This window comes from Eurosta solidaginis, chromosome 5 (assembly GCF_040869045.1).
Source record: "Eurosta solidaginis isolate ZX-2024a chromosome 5, ASM4086904v1, whole genome shotgun sequence".
NCBI lineage: Eukaryota > Metazoa > Arthropoda > Insecta > Diptera > Tephritidae > Eurosta > Eurosta solidaginis.
In genome coordinates, this window is record NC_090323.1 from 55,158,505 (window position 1) to 55,180,944 (window position 22,440).

Consider the following 22,440-nt stretch of genomic DNA (forward strand, 5'->3'; position numbering starts at 1 on the left):
CAAGAAATCATAGAATAGGTAATTTTGAGCAACATTTGGAAACACTTTTTGAATGAGTTCACCGATAGTAGGTGCATTAAAACGTCCTACATGTTGGCCCACAGGAGTTTTATCTGCTCTGATAAGAATTTTCTGATCATCAGATAGCATCATATCCACTGCACTTTTAAATAATAAAATTAATTGATTGTGTTCATGAAATAAGTTTTGTAATTATCCAACTATTGTCCTTTTCACTGAATTGTTATTTGCACAACGTATATTGATTTCTTGTGGTGAATTGCCCATAAAATAAATTTGCAAAAACTTGTAGTCGCTATCTGGCAGTGGTAACAAAGAACCTGTTCTGTGATATATTTGACCTTGTATCTGTAAAGGCAAAAAATGTATTGTAAAAATATATAAACTGCATATACTATTACAAACCTTAAAGGTTGACATGAAACTTTCCCAAACTCCTTTTGCTACTCCAAATGATGTCATTTGAAAGCAGTCGTTGTATTGCTGAATATTCCTTAAAAAGTGTAGGGAAACTGTTCCTATTCCTGAAACCAATGAGTACAATAGCTCTGGAGGTGGAAGCAATGGTATCAATTTCACCTTTCCATTTGCGCAACACAATCCATTGGCTTCATTTTTGTATTTGAATGCCTTACAATATTGGCAAACTGAGTTCATAGATCCAGTAGCAACACAGTTGTAGGCACTGTAGTTAACTGACATATCGTAACGAAAAGCAGCTCCATTCATACTTGCACCATTATTAGTCGTACGTCGCGCTTCACTGGTCTGTCTTCTCCAAATTCTTCTACGCTCATTGCGATCTTCACGTTCCTGGGTATGATTAGAGAGAGAGAGAGATAGTTAATTTGATTCGTTGAATTTGGGGTTCTTCTGCCTAAATTTATCCGCCTTTTTATAGGAGGCATATTTAGTAAGACACAAACACACAACACTTTTAACTTAATAGAAATTTTTCGCTTTTAGATTTAGAAGTATTATAGATGCACAGCAAAGAGACGTTTACATATCAAGTGAAATTTTACATAATTTGTTTTAGAGCAGGTATTCGCTAAAAACCTTTGCAAGATAAATGTACGCGATTTATTTTTGTTCAAAAAATTACACTTTTTGATTTTAAAATAATTTAATATAGGTAAGCACAGCTTTCACAAATTACTTACAGATTTTAATACGAAAGTTTGTGAAAAGTAACTGTATTCTAAAAGAATACATTTAGGGTTGCCATGAAAATATTAAAAATGGATACTCAGTTATTTTGTCTTTACGATCAGCATACTCGTACAAATTAGCATAAAAAATATATTGAGGAATTAAATATCCCTAGTGCACAAACTTTAGCATATGCATACAAGTATACCAAAATATTGAACTTTGTTTAAGAATTTTAAGGAAATGTTTAAAATTTTTTACAAAAAACTATTTTTCAAGAAATGTATGCATTCTTAACCATTTATGTTGCATTAGCTTGGCAACACGCATAAATAATTATCAAGCTGATACGAAATTAAAATATGTATATGCGTACATTCTTACATAACTATAAACCTACGCGCGAAGTTATATAACGCAGCGAATGCTATGTACATATGTATGTACATATGTGTCGCATCATGCCTCTCTCAAAAGCAATTTTCGCGGACAGTTGACACCGAACAACCACACGCACGCATTTTTTGGTAAAAATGTTAGTTTTGTTTAAACAATTTTGCTGATATAAGAAAGGAATCAATCCAATCGATCCATCAATCCACCCGTTTTAATTTATAGCTATGTAAACAAAAATTTTATGATTTTTTACTACAAAAATAGAGTTTTTAGACCTTTTTAGTAAATTTTTAGAATTTTTCTCTCCATCAGAACGATCCCAGTACCTCAGGGAATATTCTAAAATAAGAATTAGCGAAATCGGTCCAACCGTTCTTGAGATTCGCGCTTATTCCACAATTCAGGGACTTATTAAACGGTTTTATTTAGCTTGAGTTGACAGGCAGGACGCACGCCCGTTGTGAACGAATCTTGTAATTGAAATTTAAGTAACTTCCCGATAAGCTACAAGCTTGAAACTTGGAATATAGTTCAGAACCCGATGACAATGCATTAATAAGAAAAAAATCGCCGCTAGGTGGCGCAAGGATCGAGATATTCGCAAAATTTGCATTTGTGGTCCGATTTGACTCATATTTGGAACACATAATATATGCAAGAATAAAAAGCGACTTATGAAAAAAACACCACTAGGTGGCGCATGGATCGAGATACTCACAAATATCGTATTTGTGGTCCGATTTGGCTCATACTTGGAACACATAATACATACAATAATAGAAAGCGATCTATCAAAAAAAAATCGCCGCTAGGTGGCGAAAGGATCGAGATATTCACAAAATACGTATTTGCGGTCCGATTTGATTTGGTCCATATTTGGAACACATAATAAATACAAGAATAGAAAGGACCTATGATGCCCGATTTGGCTCATATTTGGAAAAAATATTGCATACAGTCCGGTAGAAGTGACATCAAAATATTTTGGAGTTGGAGGAGGGACAAGCATATGTGGCGCTGAGTCGAGTAAAGTCTTTGGAGGGATTATGTATTGAGGACATAGGTTGTAACAAATTGTGAGGAAAGAGTCCTTGTAATAATGAGTCACTAAATAAACTAAATAGAATGAGAAATAATAGGCAATTAAATAAAGAATAAAAACTTGAAAATAAAATAATTAAAACAAAATTTTTAAGTTAAACGGTTTTATTGAAAACAATACTTACATGAAGTAATAATAATACGAAGAGCTAGAAAATAATTAGGTAGGTCCTAGGTACTAGTCATCACACTCCTTATCAATCTAGGGCGTTGATCAGACAATTAAATAAAAGCGTTGGACGCGTCATATTTCTATTGATAGTCATAAGTCAAACCAACTGAACCTTAATCAGGTTATGCTACGCCTCACATTTTTAGAAATTTCACGCGCCCAACGCGTTTATTTAATTGTCTGATAAACGCCCTAGATTGATAAGGAGTGTGATGACTAGTACCTGGGACCTACCTAATTATTTTCTAGCTTTTCGTATTATTATTACTTCATGTAAGTATTGTTTTAAAAAAAGCCGCTTAACTTAAACATTTTTTTTTAATTATTTTATTTTCAAGTTTTTAATCTTTATTTAATTGCCTATTATTTCTCATTCTATTTAGTTTATTTAGTGACTCATTATTACAAGGACTCTTTCCTGACAATTTGTTACAACCTAAGTCCTCAATACATAATCCTTCCAAAGGCTTTACTCGACTCTGCGCCACATATGCTTGTCCCTCCTCCAACTCCAAAATATTTTGATGTCACTTCTACCGGACTGTATGAAATATTTGTTCCAAATATGAGCCAAATCGGGCATCATAGGTCGCTTTCTATTCATGTATGTATTATGTGTTCCAAATATGGACCAAATCAAATCGGACCACAAATACAATTTTTGTGAATATCTCGATCCTTTCGCCACCTAGCGGCGATTTTTTTTTTTGATAGATCGCTTTCTATTACTGTATGTATTATGTGTTCCAAGCATGAGCCAAATCGGACCACAAATACGATTTTTATGAGTATCTCGATCCATGCGCCACCTAGCGGTGTTTTTTTTTCATAAGTCGCTTTTTAATTATTTATTTTTTTATATCATAGATAAAATTTTCTTATGAAATAGAAGATATACCCCAAACAACAAAAGACTTAAGAAACGAACTTGTTCTAATTCATATGATAGAATTTATTTTTATGCACTTTTCTTAGCATAGTCCAAAATTTTACTTTACAGAAGGAAATTAGTTCTTATGAAACTGCGAACACAAGTCTCTGAAATAGCAATTAAATGTTACCTTCAACTTGTTGGTTGGTTGGTTGCTGTGCTGCCCGGCCGGCGAAACCAAGTCGGGCCAAATAGCGCTCTAGGCGCCATTTTGATGCACTTTCTCCGGAAACCAATTAGGTATCATGTATACTAAACTACTCGAACCATTTTCTTTTTTATTTATTTTGTTTAGTTCAATAAACCTGTTAATGTTATTTATGGAGCATTTGTTTACTCCTCTTAGATTGGATAGGTCGAAACCGCCTAGAGTTCGGTACCTGATATATGCAAGGGCTGAATATTTGCAGTGGAAATGGGTGACCGTTTCCTTATAACTTTCTACGTTGCAACTGCTGCACATGTCGTCGAAGGGGATTCCCAACTTTCAGAGTATGTGCCTTATGGACAGTGTCCCGTAATTGTGGCTGTCATCCTAAATATTTCTTTCCCAAGACAATTTTTATAAATCCTTTTTTTTTGTTCTAGTTCGGCCAAATTATTTTGGTGATCCTACATGATTCCGTAGAATACAAACTTTGAATAGCGGCTGTCTTGAAATAGTTAAGATTGTTACTTTTTATTGATGTAAGCGGTCGATGTACCGCGATTGCCTCAGTGATGTCTAACGATGCGCCAGCCTTTGCCAATTTATCCCGTTTTACTCGCGGTCTTTACTAATGTGACCTGGAACCCATATGAAAGCAATGGTCGCTGAGTTTCCAGCATTGCACAGCACCCTCTTACAGTTATCGACTGGCACTTGGACGTAATCTAGCTCCATGAGTGCTACTTGGCTGTCTGAAAATTTGCATACTCCTCGGCCGTTTATAGATTTCTCCAACAGGTAGAAATATGCATTTCTATTGCTAAAAGCTCTGCTTGAAAAATACTAGTTGAGCTATGATGGCGGATTGAGAGTGCGACTTCCAGCTGTTCGGAGAAGACTCTACCTATACAACGCAGTCAATTTTGGACTCCTCAGTTAATAGTGAAGTGAAACCCTTCTTATCCTTATCCTTAAAATCCTCTCAAAGTTCAATGTAGGCGATAGATGTTCTGTTGTCAAATCTGCATAGGATAACCTTCTTAGGAAACCGCTGTTGCTGTACTGCTTCTCATCCCAGCAGCTAGGCTACCTGAGTGTGGTGCCGCAGGAAGGAGCTATAAGGCCTATTTGAAGTTCCAGTAGCATCTGGTTAGGGATAACATTTTACATGTATGTTGGAAACAACCTAAGTCCTCCTGTTATGTTGTATTGCATGTGCAGAGCTCACCATCTTCTAAAACGAGCAATGTAGGCCTTCTCTACTCTTCTTTCAATATTTAATTTCCAGTTAAGCTTGTATTTATCTGTTTTGAATCCAAGATACGTAACATTAGTTGAAAGCGAGAGCTCTGTGTCGTTTAGTGAAGACAACCAAAATTGAGGTATTTTGGTGCTGTTGCTTAAGCGTATCAGTATAGGTATAGGTATGTACCCTGCTATGCGCACCCTTTGGGAGATCGCTAAACATTGTAGGTAAAGCTCCTGTGAGCTGCGACAACAACGTCATTCGCATATACTAAGACGCTTACGTCATCCTCATCAAGCTTAAGTAATATCTCACTCTATGCAACAGTCCACAGTAATAGTGGCGAGAGAATACCGCTCAAGTTAGTTCTTCCCCCTACGTTTCGGGTCGTTGTTCGTCTTCTTTTCAGCATTTATTGTTTTCAACCGCATTTGTGTTTGTCTACTCCGACCCTTTAGATGGCCTTGAAAATAGCGTTAGTTTATATTTTATTGGGTGCAACTTCTATGGCTTGAATGGCAGCTAAGGTGTAATGTTTCTTGTGGAACGATTTTTTTCCAGTACCAAAGAGATAAGAGAGAGCTGTTGATCCTATTTTTTATGTAAGCATGCTGCGCCTTTTAAAGGTGTTGTCCCGTATTGCTGAGAAAGATGTGGGGCTCTATGGTCTTTAGTCTTTGGTATTTTCGTGTGTTACTTCTCTTTTCTCCCAGCTTTGTGGAAGTTAGGTCAGGGTGATATAGATAAACTGTGTACACCTTTTGCAGTCAGAGGACCATTGCGTTGCCTAGCTATTGAACCATCACCGGGGTAAAGTCATGTAAGTCAGTTTAAATAGTATAAAACTCTTGACTGCAAAACTGGTTTTATTTCTGTTTATTATCAAGTCCACTAATACCTCTGAGGTCTGACAGCACCTGCACATCTTGTGAAGGGTGTTACATGAGGGAGTTCAGGGAGTCCTCTGACAAGTGCGCCCATACCCCGTCTTCTCTTATTACCAACTGGTTACAGAAGTCTCCTTTAGACGGAGTTTTGCTCAAGCTTGAGGACACATACATTGTTCGATCACAAAAATGTTTCCTTTTACAATTTTTTTTTTAATTTCTCCCAAGATCATACTTATTCATTACATTTAGCGATAACTACGCCTCGGTTTACTCATACTAATCAACACCACAGCGGTGTGCTAATAAATTTTTTCAGCGACCAATCTGTGCAAATAAATCGTAACAGCGGGCCACTACTGCGTGTCATAGTTAGCATGCAACATGCAATAGTTTGTAAGCTCATAAATATTCAAATTAAAAATATCCTTAGTATAAGCTTCACAAATTATCTTTTTTATGTTGTCTCTGTGTGTAACAATTTCCATCCAATTGCTTTCTCTTCTTCATATAGTTTTAAAAGCATAAATTTCATCTTGATGCCATAAATAAAAATGAAAGCATCAATAGTATATTTCAAGTAACAACCAAATTCGTATTGACAAATAAATGTAGCCATAAATTAGAGCGAGTAAGGCCTGGTTTTTCAATAAAAATTCTACTCAGTTTTTTAGCTAAAATACGGTTGAACTTATTCTGCATATTTTCAGTCTACTTTAACTAAAGTTTAAGCTGAGTTTAAGCGGCCGATCTGGCAGGGTTAATCTCGGGTTAACCTACGAGTTATTTGTGTTCGTTAACAATGGCGTCGAATAAACCCCAACAAGCATTTGCGCTTGAGTACTATTAGAGCTCATGTCAATAGCTAGCATGCTTCTAAAATCCCAGAGTTGTTTCGAAAAAGTGGCTCATCTTGGGAACCATAGCGTTCTCACCAAAAAAAGCTTATTTTGTATGAAGAAAAAAATGGATTTGGTGGTAACACCTTGGAAAAGATTTTTTTTCAAATCTACCCCAACTCGATCTCGAGGCAGCAATTAGGCTGGGTCCTAGAAAACTGCTAGTATTTGCCAAGGGGACGGAGTTATTCGATAACATATGTCCTGGTACCTGATTGAGGTTCTTCCGTTTGGTCGTCAAACAAATTGTCGTAACACTGTGGATAAATTCAGTCTATGTGAGTTGCTTATTGACCGGCCAATTCAACCTAACCTAACCTACCTCAACTCGAAATCTGCTGTAGGATACATTCCTCAAAATAACTCAAAGGTTGGAGAATCGCTTGAGAGGTCAACTCGATAACTATGCATTTTAAAAAAAATTTCAAAGGTTGGATAGCGATTTGAAATGATATTGCATATCAACTTGAAAGCTATCAAGTTAAAAAAAAATTCGAGAATGATATTGAATATCAGCTTCGGAACAAGATATATATTTCTCTAAGGCCGGAGAAATTTTTTTCCATGTTTGTTGGGTAAACAAAATCCAACAGTTGGGCGTTTCTATAAATTATCTAGATAGTTAAAAACCAATGTTCCCATATAAAAAGCTTACGCTAAAGGCGGCCTTAAACTGTAACTGAAAAACTGCTCTGTAGTTTAACTGGAGTTTAAATTTCGCTAGAGGTTAAGCAAGCTTAGTTTAAGTTTGGTTGTACCAACTACTGAAAAACTGGGCTTAAAACTTTGCAACAAATATTTAAACAATTCAGTAAAGAGCTGGAGGTTAAATAAATATTTCAAAAAATTCGCGCGCTTGTTATGTGAGTAAAGGGGGTGTTTTCTTATTACTGATTTTCCCAGTTATTCCAAATGATAAAGGTCTCTGCCAAGTTGCTCTACTTACATGTTTTGCACAGAATTAAACAACTTGCAATAAAATTAGCAGATTTTCTACTACATAAGATCTAGCGCTATTGAGGTACGGTGTTTAAATTCGAAATAATGAATAGTCTTATTTAAATTTTTTAATTCTAAAATAAGTTAAAACAATCAATAAGTGAATTAGCTAAAGTATTTTGCAGACGAACTATCAAAAAAATCGTGCTTTCAGCAAATTTCTGAAGAAAAGGATTTTCTTAAATATTGAATTATTGGTTCCCACTATCTTGAGCAAATTTAGGCCGAACTTCCATTAAATAAATAGATGGATGAATAATTGATGAGGATTGCAATGCGACCACTGCTCTATTGCTCCCTCATCTCCTTCACATCACTTCATTAAAGCTGACTTCATTGGTGAAGCCTTGTGGTTTATTTGGCTTGAGAGTTTGAACTTAGAAATATTCTAGCCATGGCAAGCCCAAAAACTTGGCCCCATCTCTTAATATTGCCTCGCCGTGTCCGCTGAACGATCACAGAACCAGGAGGAATAATTTGATTGTATATCCAATTTCAGCATTTTTAGTCTGCACTTTCCTGTAAGGCAAGCTGTTTGAAATCTTAGATTATTTTTCAAAAGGCCTTTGATTACACTAAAGCAATTTGTACTACAACATCTTAACAGTAACCTAGATTATATTTAGCCTGCGTACTGCGCCAGTGCTCTTCTCTCTTTTCCCAACTTTCTAACAATAATATTCCCCCTAATTTCATGTGAGCTAACTAGCAGATGCGGCTCAGGGCCAATGGATCATGTAGAAGTTGTCTTTCTTGCCAGACTGTCCACCTCTTCATCACACTCCACTCCCCTGTATCCTAGGACTTTGTTGTGTGTTCCTGTACTACATTGTGCTCCTAGTCCGTTTAGCTCTTCTACGAATTTCAAGACTAATGCTGACTTTATTTCGAATGCCGAGATTGCGTTGAGTGCTGCTTGACTGTCACTGAGTATGTTTCATTGGAGTATCCGCGTTGAGGGTTCAGCTTAACACACTGACTTACGGCGCGTACTTTCGCTTGAAATAATCTCGGGCGTACTCCCAGAAGCATTGATATTTTGTGTATGAGTCCAAAGACTGTAGCTTCATTCCCCTCTGGTGTTTTCGAGCCATTTGTGTAACATACGACCTTGTGTAATCGTTGGATACTCTCTAATCCTGCTGAATTCCATGTAATGTTATATCCGAATTACACTTTAAGAGTTTCCTTCGCAATACTTAGCCGGGTACTCTTGGCTGACTTCTTTACTAATTTCTGTAGCGGAGTAATCAAAAATAGCATCTAGCGCTGTTGTGAGGCTTGTACGCGTATCTCCTGTTATGCATACACATGACAGTCGTTAAAGTTTTTTCAGTGTTTGCCTCGTTGTCACCGGAGTTGTTCCCGATGCCCGGGGTATCGAACCATGGGTTTTCATGGGTTTTACTAGCATTATATACATCTATCGCAGGACATATGGGATGCAGCCCTATGATTTGCCTGCTAGACGTTTGCATACCAAAAATGACTTCTTGGCCCTAGTTATCATGGAGTCAAAGGGTTTTTTTTTCATAGGAGCTTGGTGTAAAAGGTGACTCCCAAGTACTTTACTTCGGTTCCATGTCCTAGTGCTACACCAACTACTTCTGTTACTCCTAGCGCTGGTAGGACTCTTTTTCCGGTGAATGGAATGATTGTCGTCTTTGATTGGTTGGTGAAAAGCCCACACTGGTGTATCAAATCTTTGTTATATTTGATGCTCTCTGTCTGTTACCACGTAGGGTGATCTCAAATTTACCCTTTGCTGGGCAGCTATTCTCGTGCGAGTGTTTATTCATTTTTGGATAGTGCCCAGATTTTTCCTTCACTGCTGTACTATATCTACGCTTTGGTGTGGGACGTATTATTGAATGCGATGTCAAGAAAATCGATCACGTTATGCGATAAAAAGGAAATAATATTCCCAATCTCCTCTATTGCATGCATGGGTTCATATTCATAAGCGGGCGTTACATCGCCGTATCCATTTCAGAGTTTAGAAAGCATTCGCTCCACAATCTTAGCATTCTATAATTTTTTGGACACGGTGGTCGAATTGATGTCCCGGAATTGCCTAACCACGAGATATTAAAATAATCATTTCTTTATTTACCCAACCGTTGATTTTACATCACCCTCGTCTCACTGTTCCCGATAGGAAAGTAAAATTTTTTTTTTTTCCCAGCAGCAGCGGCATCGGCAGCGTAACACTAGTCCTTGGCCTTGTCCGATTGCAATTTGTTGATAAATATTTGCATTGCAATAAATTCAATGTGAACATGTACAAAACACAAAGAGCATATAAAAAAAAAAAGAAAAAACAATATAATAAAAAACGTAATGTTTTTATTGATACAAATACAAACAAATGCTGAACTGAGTGAACATGCAATGAAGATTTGTATGGTGACTCGCAAGATTCAAAGGTGACTGGCAAATGTAAATGCTCTGGTTGGCGCATCAGGGAATGGAAAATGAGAAAGTAACTCACTGCGAGCCTGCTTTGCAATCAGACCAGAATGTAAGCAACACGGGAACAAAAAGATTTCAGAGTTGCACATACGGATGTTTGTGTGTACGCGATCACAATTGTGAAGCATTTGTTGCCACTTACTTTACGTGACAGAAATCTGGGCTCCAAAAAAAGATTTAATTTCCAAAAAATATTATTAGGAAAAATTAAAGTTTTTTATTTTGTTTTATTTTATGTTATTTTATTTCATTTTAATTTATTTTAATTTATTTTATTTTATTTTGTTCCATTTTATTTTAGTTAATTTTATTTTATTTTATTTTTTTTTTTATTTAAAATTAGCTAAATGGTTAGCGCAGCGTGCCTAAAGCGTACTGATGATGAAGGCTTAGCACCTTTCGAAATGGATCTATCTGCGCGGCTATGGCAGGTTGTCTGAAAAATTGTCTCCTTACTTTTACCCTTTTAATTTATTTAAATTTATTTCATTTTATTTTATTTCGTTTTGTTTTATTTAATTTAATTTTGTTTTATTTTTTTAATTCATTTTCTTTTATATAATTTTATTTTATTTTATTTTATTTCATTTTGTTTCATTTTAGTTTATTTTATTTTATTATATATTATTTTGTATTCTTTTATTTAATTTTGTTTAGTTTTATTTTTTTAATTTTGCTAAATTTTATTTATTTTTTATTTTGTTTTATTTTATTTTATCTTATTTTGTTTTATTTTGTTTTTTTTTTTTTTTAATTCACTTCCTTTTTATTTTTTTAATTAGTTTAATTTTATTTAGTTTTGTTTTATTTTTTTCAATTTCTTTTAATTTTTTTAATTTTTTTCCTTTATTTTGTTTTATATTATTTTGTTTTATATTATTTTATTTTATTAGCTTTTATTTTATTTCTTTTCTTGTAATTTATTTTATTTTATTTTGTTTTATTTTATTTAATTTTGTTTTATTTTATTTTTTTAATTCATTTTATTTTATTTTATTTTATTTCATTTTATTTCATTTTAGTTTATTTTATATTATATTATTTTTTTTTATTTTATTACATATTATTTTTTATTATATTATTTAATTTTGTTAAGTTTTATTTTCTAAATTTTGCTAAATTTTATTTATTTTTTATTTTGTTTTGTTTTATTTTATTTTTTTAAATTTTATTTTATTTATTTACTTTTACTTCCTTTTTATTTTTTTAATTTAATTTTATTTTATTTAGGTTTGTTTTATTTTTTTTTCAATTTTTTTTAATATTTTTTTTATATTATTTTGTTTTATATTATTTTATTTTATTAGCTTTATTTTATTTTATTTTTATTTTATTTTATTTTATTTTATTACAATTTTTAATTTGCTTTTATTTTGTTTTATTGTATATGAGAATAATTTGTCCACTATGTTACCAGGAGCTTATCCGGTTAGTAAAATGAGAAACCCTTTCAAGAATCATTACCTATTTGATAAAATAACTACGTCCTCCTAAAAATTACCTTAACTCACCCCACTTCATCCAGTTCATCCGCCTTTTGGTTACCATATGACCAGGGCCCTATTGTGATTTTAAGCTTCTTCCTGATGTAAGTCTTTCAAGCGTTTAACTGCACACACTTCTAGTTGTTGCATGCACCACTTCCACTTTCGCCCGAAAGAGATTTTAATAACCTGCCAGCTTGAGCGATTACCTTATTACCGGATCGGCACAGTATATCATAGTGCATCACGGTTCCATTACTTTGGTTCTATCTGCGATTAAGTATTTCGTATATTGCTCTATATATTAAATAATAAACAAAAATTATTATAGCTACCCACTCTATTGAACCGACGCCTCTTTTGACCGGACAAAGGTTGGTTAACGGTGGGTGTTTGCCCAAAAGTATCAAAAGTATGGTTTCAAAATCACGAAGGCGTCGATTCTGATGTTTTCTGTGCCGATACGAGAATAAGTAGTTCATGCAGGCTACCAGATTACTGCATTGTCTTTCAGGCGGAAATTGTAGCCGTGAAGTCAACAGCAGAAATATGGAGGAAGCGTGCTAGAGCTGCAGTCTCGTCAATATATGTATATATTGATAGTCAGGCGGCGATCAAGGCAATAACCTCAAACAGTGTTTTATCAATAAGAGTCTTGGAATTAAAGAAGCATTGGAAAGACTTGATTCAGGCCGGACCATTTGTCTTTACTGGGTAGCTGGTCATAATGGGATAAAAGGTAACAAAAAGGATTGTTCTTTGAGTTGGCAGTCGACGAATCGGCGGCAGTTATCCCAATATGTTTTGGATGAAATCAAAAGGAGATAGGTCATGCATATGATCCATTAAGCAGGAAAGGTGTGAAAAAATTGCGGGGCTGTAAAATTTCTAAGATCTTGTGCCAATCCTACGATGTTAGAATCACAAAATTGCTCATATTATCAAAGAGAGAAGATAAAATAGCCACAGATTTTGGTACTAAGACTGTAACAAATAATTAAAAAAGAAATTTAGGTTATGATCTCCTCAAAGACGTGATATTTATTATAGAGCTCTGCCACATGCGCACCTTCATAAATATTTACGTCTACATCCCACTAAGCAATAAACGTTGTCGTTGTTGGAGTTGTTCTATTTGCTGCACTTCTAATCTATTCAGCGCCGCTTCAGGGGCAATTTTTCATACGTTACTTTCAAGATTTCATCAGTTGACTCCATCTACATAGTGTTTATTCGAATATTGCGCATGTGCATTCGCATGCCTAGCTGGCAATGAATATTTTCCGCCTTTTTTTTTCATGTGTATTCACCAACTATTTGATATGAGTTTTATGATATGTGTTGTAGCAGCAGCAGCAGCAGCAACAGCAGCAATGTTCAGCACTTAGCGCTTATAGTAAGCTTTCAGCCGCAGCCTAGCCACATCGAGGAACTGGATGTGTTTTATGCTGGACACCGCTCACAAGCGATTATGACTTTTGCCATACATGCGTTATTGTGCATGTGCAATCACAGCCGCGACAACAACAGTCATTTACAATCAACTAAATGAAAAAAAAAAATAAATAAAAATAATACAAATATGAAATAAATAAATATATGTATGTATAGATGGCAAGAAATATAAGAACTACGTAGACGCTCTTGATTATTGCTCTCGAACATGCGTGTGAATTTTTGCGTTGTGCCACAGTTTACTTTTCGCTCAGATTTCAATCGCAATTGGGTTGGGATTTGTTGGTTTTAATTGAAATTTTGTTTAATTTTATTTGCTTGTGCGCATTTAATTCTTTTATTGACATTTGTTAAAAGCGGACTTAATAAGTAAATCGTGAATTTATTTCTGGAAAGTTTTAAAGTATTATTAATTTTATTTTTATTATTATTCTAATTTTTTTTGTGTTACACGCAAGGAGGAAATGCAGTTAGTGCATGCGTTGCTAAGCCTCGATGCAATACCCTGCAGTAGCGAGCTTCTCCGTGTGTAGGCCTCCCTTCTTCTTTTGTTGAGAATTTTCCGCAACTGAGTCCGCGCTTAGTATGCCTTCGAGTACAAAAGCGCGATACGTGATCTCTTGGCTACTCTTACGCGAAGTGTTCGCATTCGAAAATGGTGTGGCATCGTATGTAATCCCACAGTGTAAGCCGTTCGGATTTTCAACCTTGCCCATTCGATGGAAATATTCCGGAAATAAGCCGGGCTTTTTAAAAACTGTGTCAGGTAAAAGTAAACCTCTCTATGTGGCCGCTTTAACCATGGCTTCAGCTCGGGAATCAGTTTCCTGGTCCAGTTGCCTGCAGCACTGCAGCTCCGTTGTTGCTGCCAGCGTCGGACAGATTATTTTCGTGCCTGCAGGGCAGCAACAGCTCAGCTTACTTCTCATCGGAGGTGATAAATTGATCTTCTCTCCTCAGAGAGACGATGGTGTGGTTCCCGAAATAACAGTAACTGCATCTGCGGATACCGTGCGGTAAGGTGATGAAAATCATAGCGCCCCACTGCGGTGCACTGAGGTTATAGCTGCTCGGTACTTTCAGTGTTTTATCGCATCCATACAAACTTCTGCACCGTACAAAAGCATAGAATCTGAAACGGAAGCAAGCAGCTATGTTATACATAGCTTCGGCTCGCCTATGTTTGCACTAATCGACTTTGGAACACTTTGGTCTGCGCAGTTTTCTCGCAGGTTCTTTGAAAGTATTCCGAGAAGGCTAGCTTGCTATCAAGCCTCACCCCAAGGAATTTTGTAGAGCTCCGTATTTGTACCACCGTAATATTGGTTATGGTGTGCATTTGTCTCTAAGTGAGGACCACGATCTCAGTTTTCGCTGTCGCAAGCTGAAGTCCATGGTCACTTATGCATCTATTTACAGTGCGCAGTACTTGGTTTAATTTTAGCAGCGTCCTACTCTACCTGTTATCCTTACCTTCTATGACCTTGTTTGACTCCTATGCACTGCGGCTTTTATTTAGATCTATTGTGCTTGACCTTTCAGCATATTACCGTATGTTTAGTCTTTTTTTTAAGGTATTTAAATACCTCCTCCGGCCTACCACGCATTTACAAAAAATATAAACGGGTATTTAAACCTCTAGCTCACAAAAACAACAAATTTTTCTGGCAGATAAATATAACTTGCTTACAGTATATCATCAATATCTTCTAACGGGAGTCCAAGGAAACTTGCAATTTCAAGAGGGGTGGACCAGAGAGAAAATTGTGTCTTATGTAGGGACACGTTACAAGAAGGATATCATATATGTCGGGGTTGATTCTGGATAGTAAAGAGTTTAACCTGTTACAGTATTCAGATTGAAATTGAGCCAGAGTGATGCAAGTCTCCCTAGTTTTGGATATCACTGAGTACCCTTTTATAATTTTCTTCTACATTCTGCTTGACTATCAGGTGTCTTATTTCCTCATAATAATTGCAAAATCGACGTCTTAAGTCCCCGGGGGCGGTGCCTCTTAATTAGATGTCTGTTGGAATGCCCAGATTTCTGGGTATTCAAGAGAATTTGTTTGTTTAGCATTTCATTTCTTTCCTTTATGGGAAGTACTCTCGCCTCACTGTGTAAATGATGTTCTGAGGACATAAAACGACAACCAGCAATTCTGAGAGCGGTATTTGGATAGGAGATATCGTAGACTACAATGTGCCGTATATTACCCAATAAGAGTTCGTATATCCTCTCTGCTTTGAGTAATGAGTTTGGCTGATACTCTCGTTGCTGGGAGTATAAATATTTCGGATTGTCTCTTTCCTTGGCATTCAACCAATTATTGTCTTAATAGCTTAGTTTCCCAATGATTTGAAGTAGATGGTGCCATACCCTTGTAGTTTATTTCGTCAAGTACTTACCTCCTCTTTTTCAAAGCCATTTTCGGTTGGTTTATAAGTGTTATACACTGTATGGAAGTGCGGTCGGATATGAGAAATTCTCTAGATCTGTAATAATGGGAAATAATGAAGATATTAGCAACGCAAACAAAAAGTCCTCCATCAAAAACAAAAACTAATGTTTCAACAGAGTTTACATATATTACTAATACCCCTATCCTCTTCATTTTTGGAAATAAAAATCTAAAACTTAGGTTTAACAAAATCTCACAAGTTCTAATCACATATTATTTTCTGCCTTATTTGCAGATGAACCAGACCTGTAAGGTCTGTGGCGAGCCAGCGGCAGGTTTTCATTTTGGTGCATTCACGTGCGAAGGCTGTAAGGTAAGTTTATGGTTTTTTATTTTATTTTTTCGAAGTTATACTTAGCTCTTTTAGCGTTATTTGGGTCAGCCATTCGACCTTATTAATGAAAAATTGTGTATAAAATTCCATGTGGCTCCGAACAGAGTTTTAAATGGCATCACAATTTTCCGAAAAGTGGTGCGTCCGTTCTTTAGGTATAAGATTTTCAGCTACTGGTTCATTTGACGGCGTCAAATTTGACCTCCTTTCATCATTCACACCAAGACCCATTTCTTTGGCTTCTTAGTCCAGATAGGGCGACGTAACATTCTTTCATGCTCTTGGTTTTTAATTTACTAATATCTATGGTTACGAAATAAGTTGTGTCCAAAAATGCTTCCCTATATGAGATTGGGATGTACCAAATAAAGCAGACAATCAAGAGGAGTAATTCTCGTTTGTATATTCAAAGTGAGCTCTCTATTTCCTTTGCATCTCTACATCCATTATAGCATTTCATATAATCTTGCCTCTAAATATGCGCATCAAAAGTGCTTTCAATGTGCACCTTTTCATGCTGGGTTCAAGAATACGTGAACATAAATACAAACGACAATTCGTGCAGTTGATTTATTAACTAGCTTTACATTGTGATTGTTGTGATTTTTGTGATTGTATTGCGCTTATTATCATTAAGGTTGTTGTTGTTTTGGCTAGTTAGTGCGACCTGCGAACGACCTTCAACTCATCTTCATCATTAGCTAATGTAATGCACATATGCAACTATATACATATACAGGGTGTATTGTTGGAAACCTCAAAGTTTTTAAAGTTGAATTTCGTTTACCATTTTCTGACTAATGAGACTGTATAATTGAATTCGAACGTAATATTTAAAGTTTCTTGAGCATTTCTTCTTAAGCGTATGACTTCCTTCATGACTTTCGTCATGATACTAGTCACAAACATAACTGTAACCATGCGGCATATCCAATTGTATGCCACAAGTATAACAGGCTGAGAAGATGTCATGTGGAATATTTTAAAATATCAAGTATAGGATTTCTGCTAATTTAAAAAAGTTTTCCTTATTCCTGAACTCGAAAATCAAATGTTTCCACCCTTAATGATGTTTAATGATCTACGAGGTATGTTCAGAAAATAACGGGGATTTTTTAATTTCGCGCGTTTGGAGTGTCCACTTGTCAAACATTTTTTTTTATAATGCTGACACACATGTCCCTGAATTATGATAAAATTTTCAACTGAATTCATTGTTTACTTTGTCAGTGATAGCTGCATAGGTTAGACGTGTTTTTATGAGGTCGGCGATTTTCATTTGTTAAAAAAAATGGATCTAAGGATTTGTATGAAATTTTGCGTAAAGAATGAAATAAAGTGTAAAAAAGTGTGCGAAATGTTAAAAAAGGCATACGATGAGTCTTCAGTGAGTAAAACAGCGGAGGAATTCTAGACCGAAAAAGGCCAATGCGGCATTTCATGACTTTTGCACCACGATAATGCACCTGCTCACACTTTATTGCTTGTTCGTAAATTTTTCGCCTAAAACAGTACTGTAACGATGCCCCAGCCCCATATTCGCCAGACATGACTCCGTGCGACTTTTTTCTATTTCCAAAAATAAAGAAAACCTTGAAGGGCCGTCGTTTTACAAGCATAGAGGAAATTAAAAGCGCATCGCTTAAAGAGCTGAAGGCTATCCCAAAGATCGAGTTTAAGAAGTGTTTCGAAGATCGGAAGAAGCGCTGACACAAGTGCATAAAATCTAATGGGGACTATTTTCAAGGCAACAACATTAATGTAAATGAATATATAAATATATTTTTCAAAAACGAAAATTCCCATTACACATTTACATTTCACATAAAGTGTTGCGTGAACAAAGCCTAAGGAACTTTGACGTTCGTCAAAGAATGGTCTAAAGAATATATCTTTGGTCAGGCCAATATTGGAAGGAGCTTCGTTAATCTGGAACCCACGTTTTCAGACCCCCTGTGACAGTAAGAATCGGTTCAAAAGCAACTTCTACTTTCTGTGCTAAGGGAACGTGGGATACCTACACCATTCCTCCTCGCTGCCCCATCCGTTTGCAACGTATACATGTTTCTAAATTCCACAGTCGTGTAGATATATTGGATCTATTATTTCTAGTAAAACTTATTAGAAGGATGGAAAATAGCCCACTTCTGCTTGGTGAAATTTTCTTCATAGACCATCTAGACATTTGCAACCTTTCCATAAAACACAAACAAATACAACCTCAAAATGCACGAATTCTCTAACTGTGAAAAAACTGAAAAATGTACACTAATTGAGCACTAATTTGCACACAAAATGTATACTTTAAATTTTATTGTGACTCCTTAAGGGTTATGCACTTTATTTTGCTGAATTAGCGCTGATTGTAAAATGTCATGTCAGTGATAAAAAAATTTTACCAACGCCTTGTAAAGTAATTCTGCAACAGTGCGTGTGAGTTTTGAATGTCACAATAGTGAACACCTGCTGTCAAGAAAACTCATGAAGTTCTTATCAGAGAGTTTTCTTAATTACAGTTTTACTTTGCAGAATCAGAAATTTAAAGTTTAGATAACTTCGAGTGTACACTTTAATACTCACAGTTACTGAGTCCAGCCCCTGTCCTTTGTCTGTGTACTGATTTCAATATGCACTGTGAAAAAATTTAAACCTGCGACTCGTTCTTCGTAATAAAAAAATATCTACTTACTACTTTAAATAAGCAATCAATTGGGGTGCTGGCTTCAAATCACGGCCTTTCCAGTTCCCCATTCATATTGCCAGCTTCAAATATTTTTGGCGGGTGTTTAGGAATCGAGTCCTTTTCAGCCTCCAAAGCAACACATCCCTCATTATGATGTGATAAATATTCATTAGCTGCTCAGCATCACATTCTAACCCGACCACTTACAACTTCCAGCGGGTTAGTGGGCTTAGAATATACCCGCTGGTCATACTAAACCGTTCCCGAGATGGTCGGGCTACTCCCTTAATGGTGCTTGTTACCGGTACGGGCATCCGGAAAAGGACCATCAACATCGATAAAATTCCCTAAGGCCTTCGGAGAGTGTTCTTATCGCTACAACAACAACAACCACTTATTTAATAATATTTGTATGTATTCTTCACTTTGTACATTCAATTTATAATCATATTTAGTCTGTTAAATTTTTAAATTTGTAGACTAAAAAATAATTAAATAATTCAATATTCTAATATTTTACTGAGCACTAAAGCACCCTGTATATACATAAGATAAAAAACGATTTTTGATTCTATTTTTATACTCAGCTGAGCAGAACTCACAGAGTATATTAACTTGTTCGCATAACGGCAATCCGTAAGGTATCTTCATGAAATTTGGTACGTAGGTTCCTGAGTACTCATCTCAGATCGCTATTTAAAATGAACCAAATCGGACTATAACCACGCCTACTTTTTCGATATCGAAAATTTCGAAAAATCTAAAAAGTGCGATAATTCATAAAGCGGATAAAGCGATTAAACTTGGTAGGTGGGTTGACCTTATGACATAGAATAGAAGTAAAGTAAAGTTTTGGACAATGGGCGCGGCACCGCCCGCTTTTGAAAGAAGGTAATTTAAAAGTTTTGCAGGACGTAATTTGACAGTCGTTGAAGATAACATGATGAAATTTGGCAGGAACCTTACTACTATTACTATATAAAGGCTATATAAGAACTAGCCAAATCGAATGAAAAACACGCCCACTTTTAAAAAAAAATTTTTTTTTCAGTTAAATTTTAACAAAAAATTGATTATCTTTACAGTATATAAGCAAATTATGTCAACATTCAACAAAATACAAAAGTAAAAGAAAATTTGAAAATGGGCGTGACTCCGCCCTTTTTCACTTAATTTGTCTAGAATACGTTTAATGTCATAAGTTGAACAAAAATTAACCAATCCTTGTGAAATTTGGTAGGAGCATAGATTCTATGACGATAATAGTTTCCTGGGAAAATATGCGAAATCGGTTAAAGCCACGCCCAGTTTTTATACACAGTCGACCGTCTGTCCTTCCGCTCGGCCCTTAACACGATAATTTGAGCAAAAATCGATATATCTTTACTAAACTTAGTTCACGTACTTATCTGAACTCATGCGCTCACTTTTTCGATATCGAAAATTACGAAAAATGAAAAAGATTCCATAATTCTAAACCAAATATGAAAAAAAGGGATGAAACATTTTAATTCGATTGGTTTATTGACGCAAAATATAACTTTAGAAAAAGTTTTTAAATGGGTGTGACACCTCCCATATTAAGTAGAATAAAATGAAAAAGTTGTGCAGGGCGAAATCAAAAACTCTTGGAATCATGGGAGGAATACTGTTCGTGGTATTGCACATATAAATAAATTAGCGCTAGCCCACAGATGATGTTCTGAGTCACCCTGGTCCACATTTTGGTCGATATCTCGAAAACGAATTCACATGTCCAACTAAGGATCACTCCCTTTTAATACCCTCATTAATACTTTTAATTTGATACCTATATCGTACAGAACACATTCTAGGTTCACCCCTGGTCCACTTTTATGGCGATATCTCGAAAAGGCGTCCACCTATAGAACTAAGGCCCACTCCCATTTAAAATACTCATTAACGCCTTTCGTTTGATTCCCGTATCGTAAAAGCACATTCTAGAGTCACCCCTGCTCCACCTTTATAGCGATATCCCGAAATAGCGTCCACCTATAAAACTATGGCCACTTCCTTTTAAAATAATCTTTAATACCTTCCATTTGATACCAATGTCATACAAACACATTCCAGGGTTACCCTAGGTTCATTTTCCTACATGGTGATTTTCCCTTATTTGGTCTCCAAAGCTCTCATCTGAGTATGTAATATTCGGTTACACCCGAACTTAACCTTCCTTACATGTTTTTTTTTTTTTTTGCTGTTGTACAGCTTATCGTGATGCTAAGTATTGAGCGTTGTTTAGTAGTTTTCTTATTGCTCGTGAATTCTAATATATTTTCATTCGTTTTTGTTCAGTTTTGCTCAAGTTTTTATTGTTGTAGCAAAGTTAATTTTTGTTGTTGCCGCTTAGAAGAAACAAAATTTAAATTGCACAGTTGTTTATTGCCAATCAGTTCAGCTCTGTTTCTTTTTTAATTTTGTAAGACCTAAGAAGCGAACTTTACTGCGGCACTGAAACAGGCGATACGCATTAATTTATTTATTTAAAATAAAAAACTACTTCATTTCATACCTCCAACTTCAAATCAAGCTTTTGAAAAAAAAATAACGAGGAAGAATAAATTCATAAAAATTTTGTTTACACAGTCCTCTCTGCTTCACGCCTCATTTACTACTTCTGAAGTATAAAAATATGAGTGTGTGTCTGTTTGTTTCACAAACCCGAGAATTTAGTTAATAAAATCAATAATATAAAATTGAATTCAACATAATGTTGCACACTTCAAACTATACATAAATTTACACATTTTGCCATAAATAAATATAGACAGTCATTTTCAAATGTCTGCTGCACAACTATAGCCAATTAAATTCTAAACTCAATTTCACAGTTTTTAAACAAAAATATAACAAACAGGCAATTAGTAGAGCAAAATAAAAAATGGCTTAAAAATAATGAGTGTTAGATTATAAAACAAAAAAAAAAAAAAATTATAGCTTTACCGCTATGTTATACTAAGGGCATAATTTTCACACGTCATTTTAATTTGGCATTACGTGTTGTTGATGGGTTAGTCATGAGTAAGATTCTTTATTATTGTGGCTACACAAATCCACTTACATTACCTTTTAAATAATACTAAAGTAAATGGATGCGCAGCTATAACGAAAAATTTATGATTTTTTGAAAAACTCATATCCATAAACACTATGCTAGCGGTAATAAATTTGACAGTTAGATATCTCTTTATTCTCTTCATTCGATAGTTTTATTAATTAGTTAGTTCGATTTTTAACTCAACTCGTTCCTATTGGTAAATACTAGCAGTTTTCTAGTACCCAGCTTAATTGCTGCCTCTGGCAGCTCTGCCGCCCCTAATAGCAGAAGCCTTGATCTGGCGACCGCAGGACACGACACAGAACGTGCTCAACCATTTCTTCCTGCAGCACACACTTCCTACACTTGCTGTTACTGGTGTAACTTAAACGCCTGTGACTACAGAAGGCAGTGTCCAATCAGTATACCCATCGTGAGCCTTAAGTCTTTTCTCCTCAGATATATGAGCCACTTTGTGAGTCTTTGAGGCTTTGCACATGATCTTAGAAATTTTGCAACCCCGCGCTTTTGTCCACG

General features: G+C 35.5%; 1 protein-coding gene across 6 annotated transcripts in view; it reads left to right on the forward strand.

Moving 5' to 3' along the window:
• knrl (knirps-like) overlaps window positions 1-22,440 on the forward strand; it is a 188,258-nt gene that overhangs the window by 140,293 nt on the left and 25,525 nt on the right. For all 6 annotated transcript variants that reach the window (XM_067757509.1, XM_067757508.1, XM_067757507.1 and 3 more), the window contains one exon: window positions 16,061-16,138. In XM_067757509.1, the coding sequence (XP_067613610.1) occupies window positions 16,061-16,138 (78 nt within the window). The remainder of the gene's footprint in view (window positions 1-16,060; window positions 16,139-22,440) is intronic.